The sequence below is a fragment of the Giraffa tippelskirchi genome, chromosome 10, assembly GCF_054371585.1.
Source record: "Giraffa tippelskirchi isolate mGirTip1 chromosome 10, T2T-mGirTip1v1.2.pri, whole genome shotgun sequence".
NCBI lineage: Eukaryota > Metazoa > Chordata > Mammalia > Artiodactyla > Giraffidae > Giraffa > Giraffa tippelskirchi.
In genome coordinates, this window is record NC_137284.1 from 148,206,870 (window position 1) to 148,229,051 (window position 22,182).

Below are 22,182 nucleotides of genomic sequence, written 5' to 3' on the forward strand. Positions count from 1 at the left end.
CTGAAAAATACCATGGACACAAGAGCCTGACGGGCTACACTCCACAGGGTCGCGAAGAGTCGGACGTGACTGAGTGACTGAACACACACACATGCACAGCCTGGCGTTAGATCAGGCTTAAAGTTCCCCAGAAGGACCAAGCCAGCTGGCATAGGGTGGGGAGGAGGAGGTTTAAGAGTCGAGAAGGACAGAAGGTCACCGTCAATCAAGGTACCCACACCTGAGGCTCCCAGCCTGCTCCCAAAGGTCACAGTAATATTATAATAAGGCCTGTTTCTACAGAGGACAGAGGAGGACGTTCTCCAGTGACCTCCAAACAAAAGCAGATGGTTTCTCTGAAAGTATTTCCATAGTGACACAAAAGCAGGTCTGGGTGGCTTCTAGCTTCTGCTGTCCCTGTGCAGGGAGACCTGCTTGGTATCTCGCCAACAAATTCCCCTTTCAGAGCCCTGGCAGCAAGAGATGCTGGCGTGCTGCTCACCTGAGAGATTGGGGTGGGGAAGAAGGTGGGGGTGGGGGGTGGAGGAGGGAGCCTTCAAAAGGTGAACTCCAAGAGGCTCCATCCACAGGTTAACAGCGTGCCCTGCAGCCCAGCAGAGGGCACTGCGCTAGATTCCTGGCCTCACCAGGAAGCTGGCAATGCAGGGAAGGACCAATGCTAAGGTATCGTCTTCAAAGGACTCCTCTGGGGAGGCGGGCGGTGGGGGGGAGCAGAGGGGTTCTGCTCTGGGGTCAGCCGAACACAGGCTGCATTCGACTTCAGACGTGGCACTGCCACATGGGTGCACCCTCTCCCAGGGCCACTCCCAGCCCAGGGGATGCCGGATGGACGGCTGCCTAGAAGTGCACAGAGTTACAAGAAGGGGTGCAGAACCCTGGGCCCGCCATTCAAAGAGAAATACAGGAACCTCATTTTCATCTGATTACCTTTACATCAGCACGTCTGAGCCTGGAGTTACAATAGCCCAGAAACAAAAGCATTCGCATGCAGAAGCCCTCTGGAGCAGAAGGGCTTACAAAGAGTATTTGCCCAACAAATTCCCCAGTTCCACAGAACGAGGGCCTACCTGTGTCCTCCAAGAGAACCTGACCTTTCCTTTAACCCCACCCCTACTTCTGACCGTCCGTACCAACTTAGAAAGCCTTGAACCTTCCAATAATACTAAGAGTAACCATTACTTGACCCAAGTTACAAAGGCCGCTTCTTCTCCAGGAACAAGAGGAGATGGCCACTCTTCAAGGAAAAAGTCAGTGAAGCTTCAGCTTCTAAACAGATTCTTTTTTTCTTCTGTAAACAAATATTATTACTGAAATGATGGCTAAACCCACAGAGGAGAAAAATCTACAGTTTACATTTCAATGCCCAAACTTATTTATATATTTACATAAAAGATGCTACCTTGATTAATCAATGTCTGCATTTCCATATGTGAACTTCTTTAGTCTTGAATTCTGTATTAGGGAGCTGCAGTGAGAATGGTTTTGAATAAAGCAATAAGCCCTACAAAGCTAGTCTCGAGACAAGACACGTGATCCATCCATTTGAAAGTTATTTCTTTCTGACACTAGCCTGGCTGGGACTTGGGCCCGGACACAGAGACACAGACAGCTATCCCAGTAGCACAGCCAGGTAGGAACGGTGAAGGGGAAGAAGTTATTTGTCACAAACAACCCAGGACCCCAAGTCAAAATCCTGAACTGGCCCAGAAGACCTCTACTCTGCTCACAGGAGCCAGCTTCTCTAACAAACCATGGTGGCCTCACCTAGGCTGACATCCACTGAACACCCCAGCCAAAGAGAGCCGGCAGGGCTGACAGGAGCCGTCCCAGCTCCAAGCAGTCCAGAGCACAGCAGAGAAACTCACCCCTCACACACAGGGCTCCCGACCACGCCCCTGGGTGCAGGCACTGCCACCTCTGCTGACAAGTCTGGTGTGTCTCTGGCCCCAATTCCCTAGCTCGAGGAATGTTGTCTCTGCTAAAGAGAAGTTTGTTTGCAAAGGCTCCTAACTGGTACACATTTCTATTGACATCGGCCCGGAGGAATGTGCCAGCCTGTCCCAGGAGGGGATTTGGGGAAACAAGACTGTGATGTGCAGCAGCCACCGTTAACTTAGAGAAAGTTTTCAAGGCTTCATTTTTACAATTTTAGTTTTCAGCTGACTGAGAAGCCAGGTACCTCTCCCTGTCCCTGTCTAGAGAAGCTTCATACCTGGTGACAGAAACATCCTTTGTCCCCCTCTGAAGTCTCTACATGAACAGAGAAAAACATAGATTTACTCTAATAAACCAGAAAGGGAATTTGATCGCAAGACAAGACTCCCAGAACTGATAAAAACCTTGGAAGGCCATCTGGTCTAGCTTCTGCTTTGGGCAGATGGACATGCAAGGCCACACTGGACAGACCGTGGTCTCATCCTTGATACATCAAGTGACAGAGACTAGACAGACTTTCCCAACAGTCCAGTCAGGGTGTCCAGAGCTCCTGGTGATAGGCGGCCTTCACCTCATCACCTCAAGTCAATCATGAGACGAGAGAATCTGCTTTGATAACTCCTAAGACTGAACCCAGCAGCAGCTCGGAAAGCGGTAGCTTCCAACGACCTCCAAAATCAAGGCGCTCTCATCTTACCTCTTGGGAAGAAGGGAAAGAAGGAGATGCAAGAATTACATTTGTTGGAAGTAGAAATACTCCTGTGTGTCAATTAGAAATCAGGCCATCCCCACGTGACAGCAGCTCATCCTTCCTATGGGCAACAGGGGTTGTCAATGACCAACATGACATCGATGCCGTAGGCCTCCAGCAGGTCCATAAGAAAGCTCCTGTCTCCTTGAGGGTCTAAACCCATGCCCCGGGCATGCTCAGCTGTCAGAGTTTTGTCTTGACTGGCGGACACCTCCAACAAAGTCTGAAATATCCGGTTGTTTTGCTCAAGGAAAAACCTGCATTCACAAGACAAGACATGGAAAAGGGAGGGGAGAAAAGACAAAAGTTTACCAAGTAAGCCACACTTGGGGGACCAAAACTACACTGTTTTACTTGCTATACGTTTAAATGGTTTCAAAAGTCAGACAAGCCTTTTAAAAGAAGACAACAGGATAAAAGAGTTTTTCAAGTGCCACTAAGGTCAGCAAAGAACTGGTGTTAAGCCATTCTGTGATTAGCAGAGTCTCTGAGTGAGTGATGGCCTGACTGCCAGAAATCTACAGGAAGGTTACTAGAGGTTTAAACACAGCTGTAGGGAGAGGCCCCATGAACTGTGTTCCTCTCTTTTTGCTTAGTCCTAAAAGGAAGAGAAAGAGTGAAAGCCAAAACCAAAAAAAAAACAAAAAACATCTGATAATGCAGTTCTGAGGTCAAGACTTAATGTGAGAAACTGAAATCCACCTTCAAAGCCCTGGATGGGTAATTAAAGCCAGTGACAGAAGGCGAGCCTTCCCAACGCAGAGAAGGACTCTTAAAATGACTCTTCAGCCCCTGAGCCAACCACACAAAAAAGGCGGATCTCAGAGGTACTGGGGCAGGCGCTGGGGAGTCAGAAGCCAGCCCCGGGGGGCGGGCAGCGAAGGAGGACGGGGAGCCAGGCAGAGGGACCAATATCTTCTCAGCTCACCATCATCTGTGTATAACTGTGTGTTCCTTAGATGGCTTTTTCTTTTTGAAATTATGAAAGTATGATAACACATTTATAGGAGACCTAGAAAATACAGAACAAAGTTCCACTATGGTGGAACTTAAATATAGTTCCTATATGTAACTTACATATAGTTCTACTATATATTACAGTTTTTTCAGTAGATAAATTAAGATTTTTAGTTGGAGTTTCAATATCAAACTCTCAAAAATTAATAGAATGTCACGTTCCCACAGACTGTAAACCAGGAGACACTGGAACATATCCAGGGACATAAAACAAGGTGCAAAAATTTCATGGTCTAAAGGTACTGCAATTGTATAGTCTGTTCTCTTACCACTGTGGAATTATGTTAGAAATCAATACTTTGATGGCTTTTTTTGTTTTAATTTGCACACAGCATATCTGGGTGTCACTGACTTATAGTACTATATGAATATAGGAGCCGTATTCAGATATGATCTGATAACTTTTCAGCTGTACTCCACAGAGCAAGGTGCTCAGTGCCCCAGGCAGCTTTGGGCAGTCAGGAATTCCAGATTGAATAGACAGAGAGTCAAAAAGCCTTGATGAGACTGCTGGCTCTCTGCTCAGCTCCCAGATACTTCCACATCTTGACGGCAGGTACGCATTAGAAAGTACACTTGATCAGAATCAAAGTACTGCACCTTTGTTGCAACATCAAAAGACAGCGCTAAGTCGTGTCTGACTCTTGCGATTCCATGAACTGTAGCCTGCCAGGCTCCTCTGTCCATGGGATTTTCCAGGCAAGAATACTGGAGTGGATTGCCATTTCCTTCTCCAGGGGAGCTTTCCAACCCAGGAATTGAACTCAGGTCTCCTACATTGCGGGCAGATGCTCAAAGCCAATATCAAAAGCAGAAACAGTTCTAACTACAAGAGCTATTTCCCATCCCAAGTAGGAAGACCAAGCAGGTAGCTGGCAGAATTGTTTCTGGTTCAATTACGTTTCTGTTCTTATCACCTGGCACTATTACACACAGCTACTTATGAATGAAATCAGTGCCTTAAGGAGGCCATGGCTCCAACCCCAACCACCAACTGCTCTGGTGGGGGAAGAAATGTCATTAAATTCAAGAGTTAAGTTTCTGATGATCCCATATACTCCGTACAAGGAAGTGCTCTATTCAAAGGCAGCAATGGATGACAAGCCCCCGCATCCTGAGAGACAGCTCGTATGCAGCAGACATCTGGGTGTAAATGACCAACAGGAAGATGACTCCTAGGACTCCCATTTCTCTTAATAACCTTTCCCTGCTCTTGAACTCTTCTGAGTCCCCCTAACAGCATTTCAGGGCTCAGGCTGACTCTGTGGAACCCAGCTCTAAGGGCAATAAAGGGCATCCTTGCACGGCAGCACGTAACACAGGAGGTGGCGGTGGTTGTTTCGTTGCTAAGTCGTGTCTGACTCTTTGTGACCCCATGGACTGTAGCCTGCCAGTCTCTGTCCATGGGATTTCCCAGGCAAGGATATTGGAATGGGTTGCCACTTCCTCCTCCAGGGGATCTTCCCGACCTAGGGACTGAACCTGCATCTCCTGCATCGGCAAGCAGATTCTTTACCGCTGAGACACCAGGGAAGCCCAACATAGGAAGAATCCAGGCTAAAGCCGTCCAGTGCTAAAGGACCCTCAGGGAGGCCCATGACCACTGCCCAGGCTGACTTACAGCACAAACAGGTCTTCTTCACAAGGGTTATAATCTTCTTCCACCTCCTGGGAATATAACAGCATCTGCCTGTCGGGAAGGAGACAAGCATCAGCTTCTGGCACAGCTACAAGGGCCCCAGGCCCTGGGCTAGGTCACTGGACAGGCATCTGCATGGGTCACTACCTCCCAGAAAGGAGGCTGAAAACCCAGAGCAATAACCCCATTGCTGCCCTGGCCAAAGGCAGGGAGAGAAGGGGCAGCACAGGGCTTGGAGCCCAGGGCTGGGCCTGACCCTGGGTAATCCAGGATGAGTGACAGCCTTTCCTAATTGTCATGCAATTGGGGTGAGGCCATGAAGCCATTTATCTCACCACTGACAGCAAGTGCTGCCTCCGGCTTCACAGATTCTAGAGGCCACCGAAAAGGAGTCAGCCCAGGCATGCCTGCTACCCATCAATATAGCTGGGGAGCTTCCTCAACCCCCTGCTCCCTGGGCAGATAGGCAAAAACGTGCACAGAGGGAAGGGGCGGCAGGCAGGGGGGCTGAACCGGAGCCCCTCGGGTGTCTGGACGAGGGCAGCTCCCCTTCCCCCAGCCCCACCTCTGCTCGTTGAGCCGCCGGTACTTCTCCCGGTCGGCGCTGTTGATTTTCAGCAGCGGCTGCAGGTGGTCATGGTGGGTCTTCACGTTCTGGTTGTCCACATAGACGTCGTAGAGCTCCCGCTTCTCCTCGAAAATCTTCTCCGTGGTGCCTGCGGGAGCCGGGGTTCAGGAGGCGGGGACCCCCCGCAGGGTGGCCCTACAGGGAACCAGGGCCCCCGGGGGGCCTCAGGGATGCGCGGGCAGGATGGGGTGGGCCGCGTACTCACAGGCCACATAAGACACCTCTACCTCCAGGCTCTCGATGTCGGCCACGTTCACGTAGAAGAAAGGCTTGGACTCGGGCACGGTGCCCCCGATGCCAGGCAGGGAGACGTTGGCCAGGCAGCAGCAGCAGTACACTGGCGGGACAGCGGAGGTGAGGGCGCCTGGGGTCCCCCCTCCCAGCCTGCTCCCCACCTCCTGAGCTGCCAGGATCACCAGGGTGGTCCACTCAGACACGGCTCAGTCTTCCTCTCGGGAGATCTTGCTTAGGACGTGGTACTGGTGACCTTGCCCCTTCTCAGAACCCTTGCCCAGGGCAACCCCTGCCTCTCCTGGTCCCCTCCCCTCTTCTGACTGCGCCCCTCGGCCTCCTCTGGCTCACCTCCCGGGCCAGCATCTTCCACACTGACATATCCCTCCTGATTCACACTCTCCCCAAGTGATGGCACAGATAGCCCGGCCTGTCCCCCAAGGTCCTGGCCCAACTAGACCACTGCCTAGCGTCCACCTCGAGAAGGTCTCAGAGCAGCACACACATGTACTGTCCAAGTGGACTCCATCACACCGCCCCCCACCTGTTCCTCCTCAGTTCCCCTGCTGGTGGCCTACAGTCCTTGTCATCCTAGACTCTTCCACCCTGACCTCTCACACACATCAGAACCTTACAACCCAATCTGACACCAGCCTCTGCCAGGTTTCTCTCTTTATATCTGGAATCCATTCTCTCTGCTTTAATCCAGGCCCTGCTGTCTCTCCAGACGACTCATCTGCCACCCGATCCATCTTCCCTATATCAATCCAACCGCGGCCCTCCAGGGCATCAAACCAGTGAGCCCCTGATACAGATCAATCCCTCTGATCTTGGTCAACAATGGAAAGAATGGGGCGGTTTCTGTCGCAGGGAGCTTGGGCAGAGTCCCTGACTTTGGCTTCTAGTTACCTCTATAGCATACAACGCCCACTGGAGGGGGAGAAAATATCAAAATGCGCTTTCGAAGTAAGGCAAATTTCCAAAGGATGAGGATCTGTTCGCCAAAGAACTTAATAAACTGAGACATGCAGCCAGCTGGGTGTGTGATCTGAAAAAATTAACACAGGTGGGTGAGGGGGAGGGAGGAATAGCTTGTTAGAAATATTGTGAAAAATATTCAATACAAGTGTGTGCTAACCACCCCTCCCCACCAAAAATAACCCAAGGTATAACTAAACAGATACACTCAGGGATGGTTACTTCTACATAAAACGGTATTTTTCACTTTGAAAGTCTTATCTTTAAACCAGAATTCTATCATTCAGCAGCTCCCCGGATGCACCTAAGTGAGAGTTTAGGATCATTAACTACTTCACCTGGGGAAGCGATTCAGAGGAAGAGAAGCTGGATTGTAATATTTGACTCTCTTCGGGTGACGAACACCTTAGTGAGACCGTTCAGCTCCCAAAGTGACTTAAGCACAGGGAGGAAGGAAAGGATGAGCCAACTGTCCTAGGTGACACCCCAAATGTACAGGACCCAGCTCCCGTGCGAGGTGACATGTGGGAACAGGTTACAGGTTACCCCACTGGTACAAGGACTCCCAGCACCTAACCCCACCCCAGCATCTAACCCCACCCACCTATACCTAACCCCACCCCTGTACCTAACCCACTCCCTGCACCTAACCCACCCCCCTGCACCTAACCCACCCCCCTGACCCTAACCCCACCCCTCTGCACCTAACCCCACCCCTACACCTAACCCCACCCCCTACACCTAACCCCACCCACCTATACCTAACCCCACCCCTCTGCATCTAACCCCACCCCCCTACACCTAACCCACCCCCCTGCACCTAATCTCAACCCCCTGCACCTAACCCCACCCACCTATGCCTAACCCCACCCCTCTGCATCTAACCCCACCCCCTACACCTAACCCCACCCTCTACACCTAACCCACCCCCCTGCACCTAATCTCAACCCCCTGCACCTAAACCCCTCCTCCCTGTGCCTAACCCCACCCTCTACACCTAACCCCACCCCCACACCTAACCCACCCCCTGCACCTAATCTCGCCCCCCTGCACCTAACCCCACCCCTGTACCTAACCCACCCCCCTGCACCTAATCTCAACCTCCTGCACCTAACCCCACCCCCCTGCACCTAACCCCACCCTCTACACCTAACTCCACCCTCACACCTAACCCCACCCCCTGCACCTAAACCCCACCTCCCTGTGCCTAACCCCACCCTCTACACCTAACCCCACCCCCACACCTAACCCCACCCCCACACCTAACCCCACCCCTGTACCTAACCCACCCCCCTGCACCTAATCTCAACCCCCTGCACCTAACCCCACCCTTGCACCTAACCCCACCCCCCTGCACCTAACCCCACCCTCTACACCTAACCCCACCCCCACACCTAACCCCACCCTCTACACCTAACCCCACCCCCACACCTAACCCCACCCCCTGCACCTAAACCCCACCTCCCTATGCCTAACCCCACCCTCTACACCTAACCTCATCCCCTGCACCTAACCCCACCCCGGCACCTAACCCACCCCCCTGCACCTAATCTCACCTCCCTACACCTAACCCCACCCTCTACACCTAACTCCACCCCCCTGTACCCAACCCCACCCTTGCACCTAACCCCACCCCCCTGCATCTAACCCCACCCTCTGCATCTAACTCCACCCCCCTGCACCTAAACCCCACCTCCCTGTGCCTAACCCCACCCTCTGCACCTAATTCTACCCCCTGCACCTAACTGGATTGGAGACGGAAATGGCAACCCACTCCAGTATTCTTGCCTGGAGAATCCCAGGGACGGGGGAGCCTGGTGGGCTGCCGTCTATGGGGTCGCACAGAGTCGGACACGACTGAAGCGACTTAGCAGCAGCAGCAGCACCTAACTCCAACCCCTGCACCTAACCCCATTCCCATACCTAACCCCACCCCCTTGTCCCAACTCCACCCTCGCCTGCTCCCAGTGCTGGATGCCAGGGCCCCTCAACTCTGAGGGTCGCCTCCCAGGCGGGCAGAGGAGCCAAGACATATTCCAGGGGCAACTGCATGAGCTCTGTCTGACCCAGGGAAAGTCGGAGGCCAGGGTTCTGCTCTGCCCTTTACTGACAGGGAGACCTCAGGAAAACCAGCCCACGTTTCTGGTTCACTTTCTTTACCTGTAAAATGGGGATATATCATCACATCCCTCATATGGCTAGAAGGACCACTTGAGAAAAATAGTGTGCAACACTTGGCACATGGGAACGCTACATGACACAGCTGTCACTGACAAGACACCAGCCTTCAAGCCAAGTGCTTTGTGAATGTTTTGGAAGGTCACTTCCAGGACAAAGTGTGTAGTTTACAAGCCAGTGGAAGAAGCAGATACATAAGCACTTAAACACCAGCCTGATGAGAGCTGTGATGAAAGGGGCAGGGGGCTGCAGCAGGGTGTAGAAAGGCCCTGAGGTATGAGAACAAGCTGCTTTCTGGGAGCCACAAGTAGCTGGGGCATTGGGCAGGGCCTGTGCCAGGGCAAACGGGCAGCAGCCCAGCGAGGGGGTCTTCTCTCTGCTGAGACGCAGCCCTAGGCTGCACCCCGACTGCATGATACAACAGACTTCTGTGCTTTCATCTCAACACATTTCTCTTCTCTTGGCCTTGAAGCTTTTACAGAGAACCTTCTTTTCTGGTCTTGCACAGTTCCTACCTTTGTTTCTTCTTACTCCCTAATTGTCACTAATTGTAGGTCCCTCAGATTCACACTTCATCCCTCATATTCCACTTTCATCCCCCTAGGAAATCCATCCACTCCTGGGGCTCAGTCCCCCGACTTCTCTCTCTCACTTCCTTATTTCCTGGGGGAGCATTTACTAGCTGTTGTCGGACCTCTCAGAGAGGTCTCCATCAATCCTGCCTTCCTCTCACCTTCCAGGTTTTTCTTTCCCTCTACTTAGATCTGACCTGTACTTTATAAGTTTATTTTAAAATTTTCTTTATACATCTGTTCACTTTGTGAAAAATTCATTGACCTATAAACTTACAGCTTTTCAACCAGTTGCAACAAATGTTATATTTCAATAGAAAGGTTACATAACAATTTCTTCATATGTACACATATGTGATATATTTGAATAGGCTATCAAATATACCGTGTTAATTAGTAGTCATTTTTTTCCCCTGGTCTTTTCCTCTTTTACATATATAAGCATTGTCCCTCCAAACCCACCTCACCCCAAGGTAATATGTGTTAATAACCTACATCACACCCATCCTTTTTTTCCCCATGTTCATGTATGTATGTGGATATGGATACATTTATGTATGTGGATACATGTTTGTATATATGTTCATGTATGTATATGGATATATATACATGTTTGCACATACCCAAGGCAGCGATTATTTTACAAAAGTGATAACATCATATACAGTTTTCAGCTCTTTGCTATTCTCTCACAATACCTCTAGTAGAGCATCCTTTGTCAACTGCTTATGCTCTAATTCATTATTCCGAATGGCGGTGTAATATACGGAGCATTCTATTTGTCTACCACTCTGAACAATATTGAATTAAACATGCTCATACAGACATCATGACACTCTGGTGGTTTACAGATAGAAGACAGATCCTAAGGAGTGGGACTGTCAGATCAAAGGGTGCAATATTTTGAATTTTAATAAAGCACTAACAAATTGGTTTTTTAAAAGAAGACTGTTCACATTTCTACCTGCAACCTATTAAGGCACCCTGTCCCCTTCATCTCCCAGGGTTTAACAAGTCTGCTAATGAGCTGCCCACAATAAGGCAAAAAACAGAGGCGATTTCCCTTTTTCTCCCTCTGGTCCCCTTCTTGGCCTCTTGGGGAGAAGAATCTAGGGCACTGAGGTCAGATGCTGGTCACCTCCCTGTGGGTTTGGAGACAGCCTTGAACTCAGAAGGAAAAAGAGGGTCAGAGTTGGGAGTGAAGAGAAAGAAAGTAGGTTTTCATCAATACAGGCCTGGAACTGCCCTAATGATCCTCTGACAGCTTCTTAGTTATTGCCTCGCAGCACAAGCCCGGGAAATCTTCAAACTACATTCCCTGGACTCTTATGCCAGGTGGCCACCCGTTAGGTTCTACCAATGGGGGGCAGTGACTGGAGACTGGAGGGCAGGAAGAAGCTTCTAGTTTCAGGGTCCAGCTTCTGCTGGTATTTCTCCAGGAGCAGAGGACACCTCCATTCTAGACTCCAGCTATTCCTGGCATCCCTGGCCCTAGGCAAGCCCTGCCCCCCCTGGTGGGGGTCCAGCATGCCCAGGGGCACCGTGCCTCCCTAAGCGGTCTGAGAACCACCTCCGCAGAGCCACTCCTCCAAGCTCCTGCAGTTCAGATGTCACTTCCCGTCACTTTCCCCTTTGTTACTCCAGCCCTGGGAATGCATGGCAGGCAGCCTCTAAAAGCCCAGTTACACCACCAACCCCTCCCCCACTCATTGGTTATCTACTGCCTTATGCAATCCCCTTTTCCACCCGAGTAACTTGCTTTTAACCACCAGAATACAGCAACACTAGAGTGCTGTGACTTCCACAATTAATACAACGGATTGTGACTTCCACCTTGCCAGCAGACTTGTTCACGGATTGGCTTTGATGAAGGAAGCCATCATGTTGGGGTGACCCAACATGTTTGCTTACAGTCCAACAGCCCTCAAGGAACTCAATCCTCCCAACAACCATGTGAACTCACAAGTGGATATTCCCCCAGTTGAGCTGTCAGCTAAGCCCCCAATCGTGAGGGACACCTTGACTGCAGTCTTGCAGAGGACCCAGCAAAGCCTGGATCCCTGACTCACAGAAACTGAGAGATGTGTCTCAGCTGGTAAAGAATCCACCTGCGATATGGGAGACCTGGGTTCGACCCCTGAGTTGGGAAGATCCCCTGGAGAAGGGAAAGGCTACCCACTCCAATATTCTGGCCTGGAGAATTCCACAGACTATATAGTCCATGGGGTCACAAAGAGTTGGACATGACTGAGTGACTTTCACTGTTTTAAACCATTAATTTGAGGGCAACTTGTGATGCAGCAACAGATAACTAATATAGGGTGGTAGCCACTGTCTGTATTTCTAGTGTTTAGGTTATTTGGTTACCTCTCTGTGCCTTTGGTTTTCCAATTCCTGTATTAGCGATTCTCTGTATTGAATCAGTTTGAAATACCTGGCATAGTTTGTGTTTTCCTAACGAGACCTTAACTGGTACTTATTCAGGTTCAAATACCATGGTCTAACAGTTAAGGTTCTTTCCAATCTGATTGCAACCTATTTTTCCACTTTTTCCACTGGCCAGATGACACTGATATTCATCACAGTCAAACCAGTCTTCTCACGCTCATGAACCGGCCCTGTGATTTCTCATGCACATCCCCACAAGGCAATGGAGTGGGAGGGACTGAGCACTGGCCTTGGCACCAGGCCTGTGTTTTATCCTGGCTCTATCTCCTACTAGTTGTAAGGCCTTAAGCAAGTCACTGAACCTTTAAAAACCTCAGTTGGTTTATCTGTAAAACATGGATTAAAAAAAAATCCACTTTAAAGAGTGCTGCAACAGATACAGATAAAGAGTCAGTGGAACGTCTAACTCACAGAAGGTGTTGACAGAGTGCTGGACCATGGCCCCCACTGTGGCTCGTGCCTTCCCTCAGCCTGGAATTAGCATCCCTCACTTTCTCCCAGTTAAATACCTCAAATGCCTCTTCCAAGATGCCTTCTCCTAGTCCTCTCAAACTCATGGTATAATTTCTCTACCAGGGAGCCTGAAATTTCCACTGAAGTATCTTGTGGCCACCTGTAGGGGAGGGGAGAGGGGATGGAGGAGGAAGATGGGGTGGAGGAGGAGGGAGGGGGTTAGAGGAGGAGAGGGGGTGGAAGATGGGGATGGGGGAGGGGATGGAGGGGGGAGAGGAGGAGGTGGACAAGGAAAGGGATGCAGGAGGAGTAGGGGGACGGAGGAGGAAGTGGATGGAGGAGGGGGAGGGAGGGGGAGGAGGGGGAGGGAGGAGGAGGAGGGGGACAGAGGAGGGGGAGGGAGGAGGAGGAAGGGGAGGGGGAGGGAGGAGGAGGAGGGGGATGGAGGAGGAGGAGAGGGATGGAGGAGGAGGAGGGGAACGGAAGAGGAGGATGGGGATGGAGGAGGAGGGGGACGAGTAGGGGGATGGAGGAGAAGATGGACAAGGAAGAGGATGGAGGAGGGGGAGGGGGATGGAGGAGGAGGAGGGGGATGGAGGAGGAGGAGGGGAACGGAAGAGGAGGATGGGGATGGAGGAGGGGGACGAGTAGGGGGATGGAGGAGGAGATGGATGAGGAAGAGGATGGAGGAGGGGGAGGGAGGAGGAGGGGGACGGAGGAGGGGGAGGGGGATGGAGGAGGAGGAGGGGAACGGAAGAGGAGGATGGGGATGGAGGAGGGGGACGAGTAGGGGGATGGAGGAGGAGATGGAAGAGGATGGAGGAGGAGGGGGAGGGAGGATGAGGGGGAGGAAGGGGAGGGGGAGGGGGGAGGAAGGAGGAGGGGGAGGAGGAGGGGGGATGGAGGAGGAAGAGGAGGGGGATGAAGAGGGAGGAGGGGAAAGGAGGAGGGGAGGGAGGAGGAGGTGGACATGGAGAAGGAGGGGGATGAGGAGGTGGGGGATGAGAAGTAGGGGGATGGAAGAGGGGGACAGAGGAGAAGGAGGGGGATGGAGGAAGGGGATGGAGGAGGAGGAAGGGGATGGAGGAGCAGGGGGACGGAGGAGGAGGGGGACAGGGGAGGAGGAGGGGGGACAGAGGAGGAGGGGGAGGGAGACAGAGGAGGAGGGGGATGGAGGAGGGGGATGGAGGAGGAGGAGGAAGGGGATGGAGGAGGAGGGGGATGGAGAAGGAGGAGGAAGGGGAAGGAGGAGGGGGTGGAAGATGGGCATGGAGGAGGGGATGGAGGGGGGAGAGGAGGAGGTGGACAAGGAAGGGGATGCAGGAGGAGTAGGGGGATGGAGGAGGAAGTGGATGGAGGAGGGGGAGGGAGAAGGAGAGGGAGAGAGGAGGAGGAGGGGGTTGGAGGAGGAGGAGGGGGAGGGAGGAGGAGGGGGAGGGAGGAGGAGGGGGAGGAAGGAGGAGGGGGAGGAAGGAGGAGGGGGAGGAAGGAGGAGGGGGAGGAAGGAGGAGGGGGAGGAAGGAGGAGGGGGAGGGGGATGGAGGAGGAGGGGGAGGGAGGGGTGGAGGAGGAGGAGGGGATGGAGGAGGAGGAGGGGGATGGAGGAGGAGGGGGAGGGAGGAGGGGGAGGGGGTGGAGGGGGGAGGAAGGAGGAGGGGGAGGGGGTGGAGGAGGAGGGGAGGAAGGAGGAGGGGGAGGGGGTGGAGGAGGAGGGGGGGATGGAGGAGGAGGAGGGGAACGGAAGAGGAGGAGGGGAACGGAAGAGGAGGATGGGGATGGAGGAGGGGGACGAGTAGGGGGATGGAGGAGGAGATGGACGAGGAAGAGGATGGAGGAGGGGGAGGGAGGAGGAGGGGGACGGTGGAGGAGGAGGATGGAGGAGGAGGAGGATGGAGGAGGAGGAGGGGAACGGAAGAGGAGGATGGGGATGGAGGAGGGGGATGGAGGAGGAGATGGACGAGGAAGAGGATGGAGGAGGGGGAGGGAGGAGGAGGGAGGGGGAGGAGGAGGGAGGGGGAGGAGGAGGGAGGGGGAGGAGGGGAATGGAAGAGGAGGATGGGGATGGAGGAGGGGGGCGAGTAGGGGGATGGAGGAGGAGATGGACGAGGAAGAGGATGGAGGAGGAGGGGGAGAGAGGAGGAGGAGGGGAATGGAGGGGGAGGAGGGGGAGGGAGGAGGGGGAGGGAGGAGGAGGTGGACATGGAGAAGGAGGGGGATGAGGAGGTGGGGGATGAGAAGTAGGGGGATGGAGGAGGGGGACAGAGGAGAAGGAGGGGGATGGAGGAAGGGGATGGAGGAGGAGGAAGGGGATGGAGGAGGAGGAAGGGGATGGAGGAGGAGGAAGGGAATGGAGGAGGAGGAAGGGGATGGAGGAGGAGGAAGGGGATGGAGGAGGAGGAAGGGGATGGAGGAGGAGGGGGACAGAGGAGGAGGAGGGGGGACAGAGGAGGAGGGGGAGGGGGATGGAGGAGGAGGAAGGGGATGGAGGAGGAGGAAGGGGATGGAGGAGGAGGGGGACAGAGGAGGAAGAGGGGGGACAGAGGAGGAGGGGGAGGGGGACAGAGGAGGAGGGGGATGGAGGAGGGGGATGGAGGAGGAGGAGGGGGACGGAGAAGGAGGAGGAAGGGGATGGAGGAGGAGGAAGGGGATGGAGGAGGGGGATGGAGGAGGAGGAAGCGGACAAGGAGGGGGAGGGCAGAGCTGGGGGAGGAGGGAAAGGCTCTTTGTACCCTCCCAACACCTAACACTTGCTTGGGTCTTCTGTTAATGGTAAATAAACATATTCTAGTACAAAGTACTTCAGAAAAAATACACAATAAAGTAATATCAAAAATATGGTAACTAAGAAATATCTTAACTGTTCAAACTCTTCATTGAACTCAAATGTCTGCCTTTAAAACCGAAGCAATCACAAGAATCAGATCCACTTGTCGCCCCCAGTAGTCACCACAACTGGGCCCTCCATATGGCTTTGCACCACCATTACGTAAGTGTTAGAAAGCGTATTGTTTAAGATAACTTGCCTTATGTTTTAAATAAGAACCAAATGCTGAGGTTACAATCCTATTCTATCAAAAGCAGACTTTGGGCACTAGCCCAAGACACAAATTTCCTTATTCATGAAAACAATAATCAGCAACTACTGTCCACAGACCCAAGCCCGGGACTGTGTGAGACTTTGGCTGACCTACCTTCATCTCGGGGTACATGTATCGGTGGATGGAAGGCAGCCAGTAGACGGGGGGCAGGCTGCCACCTCTCCCCGGGCCGGCGTGGAGCACCCCCTTCTTGTCCTCATAGAAGGCAGCCAGATGAGAGTAATGACCCGGGGTCTCCAGCTGGTGTCTGCACGAGACACAGGCACAGTGAGATTGGCTGTGACTGCAGCCCTGCCACTCACTCCCCGGCCCCAGGGGCAGCAATACTTGGGGTGGGAGAGGGCAAAAGCCTGGATAAACTAAAAGCCTCCCTTCCAGAGGTTGCCTAGGACACTTCCTTCGATGTTACAAGCTCCTTAGCAAAAGCTCTAAGATACGCTCTGAAACTCCCCGACAGTGCTGTGGACACAAGCTCCTTCTTGTGGGAAACAGGAGGAATTAACAGACTATAACTAATGTCCATTGTTCTGGAGCGAAGGATGCTTCCCAGAGAATGGCTGTTGGTGATGAGAAGGGGAAACTTGGAAGACCAGATTCCCTGCTTAAAAGCTGCTCTTTGTTTAGAAAGCAAGTTCGTCTTCTTGCTTTGCTGTTGTGAAAGAATAAGAAGGTTGTGAAGAAGGTTGTGTGTTGTGAAGAATAAGACGTACTCAACGTCTCAAATAACGGAAAACAACTACTGGAGGTCACGAAGGGCTTATGTCTGAACCAAGTAATAAAGAGCACAGGACCTTTTCTCTCCCAACCCTATCCTGCACAGGTGGCAGAGACTTGGCTGTGGGTAATTCTGTCAACTGATCCCAAAGCCAAGAAAGCTGTATTAAGGCCCTAGACCATACGGTCCATGGAGAATCCAATCCTGCCTTTGGGTCAAGCACAGGAGGACCATGGGTACCATTTTGGAACTATGTTTAATGAAAGTGTAATAGAGGCTGAATTTAAAATGAGGTCATGATCTAGTATGACTGGTGTCTTTGTTTTTTATTTGTTGGCCACACTGCACTGCATACAGGATCTTAGCACCCTGACCACGGATCAAACCTGTGCCCCCTTCAGTGGGAGTGTGGCATTTTAACTACTGCACCACCAGGAAAGTCCCAACTGGCATTTTTGTAAGAGGGGAAATCTGGATGCACAGACACACACACAAACACTGTGTGCAAGCAAAGGGTCGGAGTGATAAATCTACAAGCCAGGAACAGCCAAGACTGTCGGAAGCCAGGAGAGGAACAACGACCAGATTCTCTCTCAGAGCCCGGGAAGAAACCAAGCCTGCTGACACCTGGATTTTAGACTTCCAGCCTCCAGAACTGTGAGACAATACATTTCTGTTGTTCTCAGTCGCCTAGTTTGTGGTACTTTGTTACAGCAGCCTTAGGACACGAACAGAAGGAAAAAAAAAAAAAAAAATACTGAAACTTTTTTAGTCCATTTAAATTACCTTAGAACTCTACAATTTCCATCATACTGCAATGAAAGAGAATCAAAATAGAGCTTTACTGAGCCAGGGGAAGCTTCCCTAATTACAGCTGGTCCTGGCACAATGGTGACTGGAGGGCAATGCCCCCAGCCTGTCACTGCTGGCTTCGCCCAAACGCCATCACGCAACACTCAGATTCAAGATCTGCACTGTCCACCAGGTACCCTGCTGCTCCCCACCCATCTCTGCTCCAGAGGGACCAATGGCTTCTGATGTCAAGGCTACAGCTGCCACTTTTTCACTGTGAGAGCTCAGTGACATTACTGAACTTTCCAAAATCTGCTTTTCTTCCAGTAGATAGCAGTATCACCATAATATTATTGTGAGGTGTAAATGGAGCTGAGAAGAAAAAGTGCCTAGGACACTTTGGAATATATTTCAGCTTCTTGTAGAACACCTGGCAGGCTCCCCAGGTGGCACAGTGGTAAAGAATCCGCCTGCCAATGCGGGAGACATGGGTTTGATTCCTAGGTGGGAAGATGCCCTAGAGGAGGAAATGGCAACCCAGTCCAGTATTCTTGCCTAGGAAATCCCAAGGACAGAGGAGCCTGGCGGGCTACAGTCCACGGGGTTGCAAAGAGTCAGACACAACCGAGGGACTGAGCACAGCACACTAAACACTAGGCTTCTTCCTCCCTAGCACATGGGCAGAGTCCGGCCAGGTGCACAGGGAAGGCTTGGAAACTGTGGGGAAACAGAGGGAGATTCAGGGCAAGCCCTGGAAGAGACCTTTAGGCAAATTAACATTTTAAAAAGCAAAAAACAAAAAAAAATCACCAAGTACACCCCAAAAACCATTACTAAAATAAACTCCTCTCTGAGTGACAGTCTCTGCTTTGGTGGTTCCTACACTTTCACCTTTGCACAAGGAAGCAGCTGTGTGATGCAATAATAAATGACTTGGGTGTGTGTGCTTATAATCATTTCTGGTTTTCTTTTATTGTGCTGCACAGCATGTCAGATCTAGTTCCCTGGCCAGGGATCAAACCCACACCTCCTGCATTGGAAGTGTGGAATCTTAACCACTGGACCACCAGGGAAGTCCCTATAATCATTTCTTTCACTCTCACAAATGTTCACAGTCTAGACGGGAAATCCATGAGGGCTAAGCTGTGTCCAGCTATTCTGAGAAGATGGCAGACTTTAGACACCCTTCAAGGATATGTCACAGGGACAAAAGCTTGATTACTACAAAATAGCATGTAGACAATTAAGTTCAAGAGTAATTTTATTAGGACCTAATTTCCTTAAAAGGAACAGTGGGAAGCATTTTATTGTATTTTTAATACTATTATCTTGGCTATATTTTCTAGGTTCATTGTTTGCTGATTTGCTTCTCAATTAACGGTCTTACCTGTTTGACTCCATTAAACTCTATACTTGAACCAAGAGTCTAAAGAAAAGCTCACTACAAAGTTAGAATCTCTTACACTGAAAGGTAGTTTCAGAATCCTGTCCTCTGACAGCCTAAGATACCACTGGCTGATGGAACAGAATGAAGCAATGACATGGAGTATGGACACGGACACAGAAATAAATATAAATTAGCAGTTCCCAGATATGTGTTAAACAGCCGTTTTATGAAAGTCTCAAAATTTAAACACAATATAGATTTTGCAATGAGCAAGAATGATTATCAAACCGTAACACCAAGATAAACCAAAAAGTACTGAAACAAGCCTGAGAGTTTAGAAGACAAGCTGGGCTTCAAAGATGATTCAGGAGGGTGATCTGTACGAGGCTGAGATGAAGAAGCACAGGCCAAGCATCTGTGGGAACTGCCCAAGAGACACGACAACGTAAAAACGAGAGAGTAACTGGCAGAGTCTGTGCTACTGATCTGAGCCATGGTTCGGGGCCACATCAAGGATTCTTCCCAAGAACCAGAGACACCAGGTTGCTGCTTAGGCCCCCAGCCCCTTCACTAATATGACATAAGCTGTACGGCCACACCAACACTCACTGCGACTAACCCTGCCTTCCCCCAGCACACCGGGCCATCATGCGCCTAGTGTAAGCATCAGGGATACCTCTGCACAGCAATGACACTTCTTCACTCCTGACACTCATGACCGGTCTGAACCACTCTGTCTTCTGGCCTTGGAAGTAAAGAAAAACGGGCATTCCCGTTTGTCGCTGGTGCAGTACAACACGGTAGTATCTTTATGAAAGGTCACTTGAAATTTGTATAAAACTGTATACCCTGGATGTGCCCTTCAACGCAATGATTCCATTTCCAGGATCAAGGCCTAAAGATCTATATGTGGATACGAACAATCATTCGTAAGGATATTCATGTTCACGGTGGTGAAAAATAAGAACAACCTAAAAGTCCCCAAAACAGAGAAACAGGGACTTCCCTGGTGGTCCAGGGGTTAAGACTTCACCTTCCAGTACAGAGGGTGTGGGCTCGATCCCTGGTCGGGGAACTCAGATCCCACCTGACTCACCGAAAAACCAAAACATAAACGAGAATATTGTAACAAATTCAATAAAGACTATAAAAATGGTCCACATCAAAAAAAAATCTTAAAAATAAAACAGTGCAACAGTTGAATTGTGATACATCTATATATTGAAATGCTTGCGTGCTTTGCTCTGTCATTTCAGTCGTGTCCAGCTCCTTGTGACCCCCTGGACTGTAGCCCACCAGGCTCCTCTGTCCATGGGATTCTCCAGGCAAGAATACTGGAGTGGGTTGCCATTTCCTTCTCCAGGGCATCTTCCCCCAATGCTTCGAAACCACCAGAATGATGATAAGGGCTATTATTCATGAGACAGTAAAAGGTTAAATATCTTTCAGTTAGAAAATTTAGACACTGAGTGACCTCAATGTTCTTTTTGAAAAAATTAATATGTATGTACATATTTACACATTGGGAAAAGACCAGGAGGATATAAATGTTAACAGCAAATAGGTCTGGCTAGTGGGATCATGTTCATTTTTAACCCATTAGCCTTTGCCCATTTTTCAGTTTTCTGTAATAACTCTATGTTAATTTTCTATTTAGTCTTTTTAAACTTTTCAATATGGAAAATTTCAAACATACACAAAAAGTAGAAAGAAGAGAATAATAGGCCCCATTATCCACCACTTAGTTTCAACAACAGTCAATATTTGATCAATATGGTTTTTACAGCTATACTTTATCCTCCCCAATGCCCATCACTCTTTTTCCTGAAATGTTTTAAAGCAGATCCCTTATAACATTTTACCCATAAATACATCAGTATGCATCTCTAACTAATAAAATGTCTTAAAAATACTGTAACTACCATGTCATTATCTTACCCAACAAAATTAATAATAATGCCTTTAACACAAACTAATACGCAGTCCACTTTCAAATTATATCAACTATCCCCTAAATGTTATTTTATAGTTCATCATTGCTATCATGAGCTAAGCAAGATCAAAAATGTGATTATGTGTTTAAGTCCCTTTTATTTTATAACATGCCCTCTTCATTTTTCTAACTAATCCTTTAAAATTATAAAATAGTTCCCCAATATCTTCTGATTAATAAAAACGAATCACAGAAAAGACTAACTAGGGAGACAGAGAAGTCAAGAGTTGTGGATAAAATATGAACAAAAAAAGGTTAGGATATCATACATAAAAATAAATATAAAACATAGATTCAGTATTTTAAAACATCAAGTCTAGTTAATTTTTATAGAGGTCATTGCTACAATCATGTGTTATCCCTGGCCACACCTGGGCTTTTATCACTATGCTTTCTCTTTTCCTCATACATTCTCATGCAAGTCCTTCTCACGTGTTACCTGAGCTCTCTTTAATCATCATCAAGCTGGAAAACCTTTCTAGTTATGATTCAAAATCTATAAGCCATAAAAAAAAGTATTGAATTCACTGAAGAAAAAAAGAAAATGAAGAAAAATCTGCACAACAAACAAAAAGGAATGTTAAAGACAGGTGACAGTGGCTTCCCTGGTGGCTCAGTGATCAAGAACCCGCCCGTCCAAACACTCTGACATAAACCACAGCAGGACTCGCTCTGACCCACCTCCCAGAGAAATGGAAAGAAAAGCAAAAATAAACAACTGGGACCTAACTAAACTTAAAGGCTTTTGCACAACGAAGGAGACTATAAGCAAGGCGAAAAGACACCCTTCAGAATGGGAGAAGATAATAGAAAATGAAACAACTGACAAAGAATTAATCTCAAAAATATACAAGCAGCTCCTGCAGCTCAATTCCACAAAAATAAGTGACCCAATCAAAAAATGGGCCAAAGAACTAAACAGACATTGCTCCAAAGAAGACATCCAGATGGCTAACAAACACATGAAAAGATGCTCAACATCACTCATTATCAGAGAAATGCAAATCAAAACCACAATGAGGTACCATCTCACGCAGGTCAGAATGGCTGCTATCCAAAAGTCTACAAGCAATAAATGCTGGAGAGGGTGTGGAGAAAAGGGAACCCTCTGACATTGTTGGTAGGAATGCAAACTAGTACAGCCACTATGGAGAACAGTGTGGAGATTCCTTAAAAGCAAGAAATAGAACTGCCATATGACCCAGCAATCCCACTGCTGGGCATACACACCGAGGAAAACAGAATTGAAAGAGACGCGTGTACCCCAATGTTCATCACAGCACTGTTTACAATAGCCAGGACATGGAAGCAGCCTAGATGTCCATCGGCAGATTAATGGATAAGAAAGCTGTGGTACATATACACAA

At 49.8% G+C, this 22,182-nt stretch overlaps 1 protein-coding gene across 1 annotated transcript in view; it reads right to left on the minus strand.

The window, feature by feature from the left end:
* The window catches only part of DENND11 (DENN domain containing 11), a 50,721-nt gene continuing 28,539 nt past the window's right edge, over window positions 1-22,182 (minus strand). Inside the window, exons 4-9 of the mRNA XM_081534352.1 lie at window positions 16,022-16,175; window positions 7,111-7,249; window positions 6,176-6,307; window positions 5,908-6,058; window positions 5,325-5,393; window positions 1-2,943 (exon numbers count right to left, since the gene is read on the minus strand). Of these exons, the coding sequence (XP_081390478.1) occupies window positions 2,748-2,943; window positions 5,325-5,393; window positions 5,908-6,058; window positions 6,176-6,307; window positions 7,111-7,249; window positions 16,022-16,175 (841 nt within the window). The 3' untranslated portion in view covers window positions 1-2,747. The remainder of the gene's footprint in view (window positions 2,944-5,324; window positions 5,394-5,907; window positions 6,059-6,175; window positions 6,308-7,110; window positions 7,250-16,021; window positions 16,176-22,182) is intronic.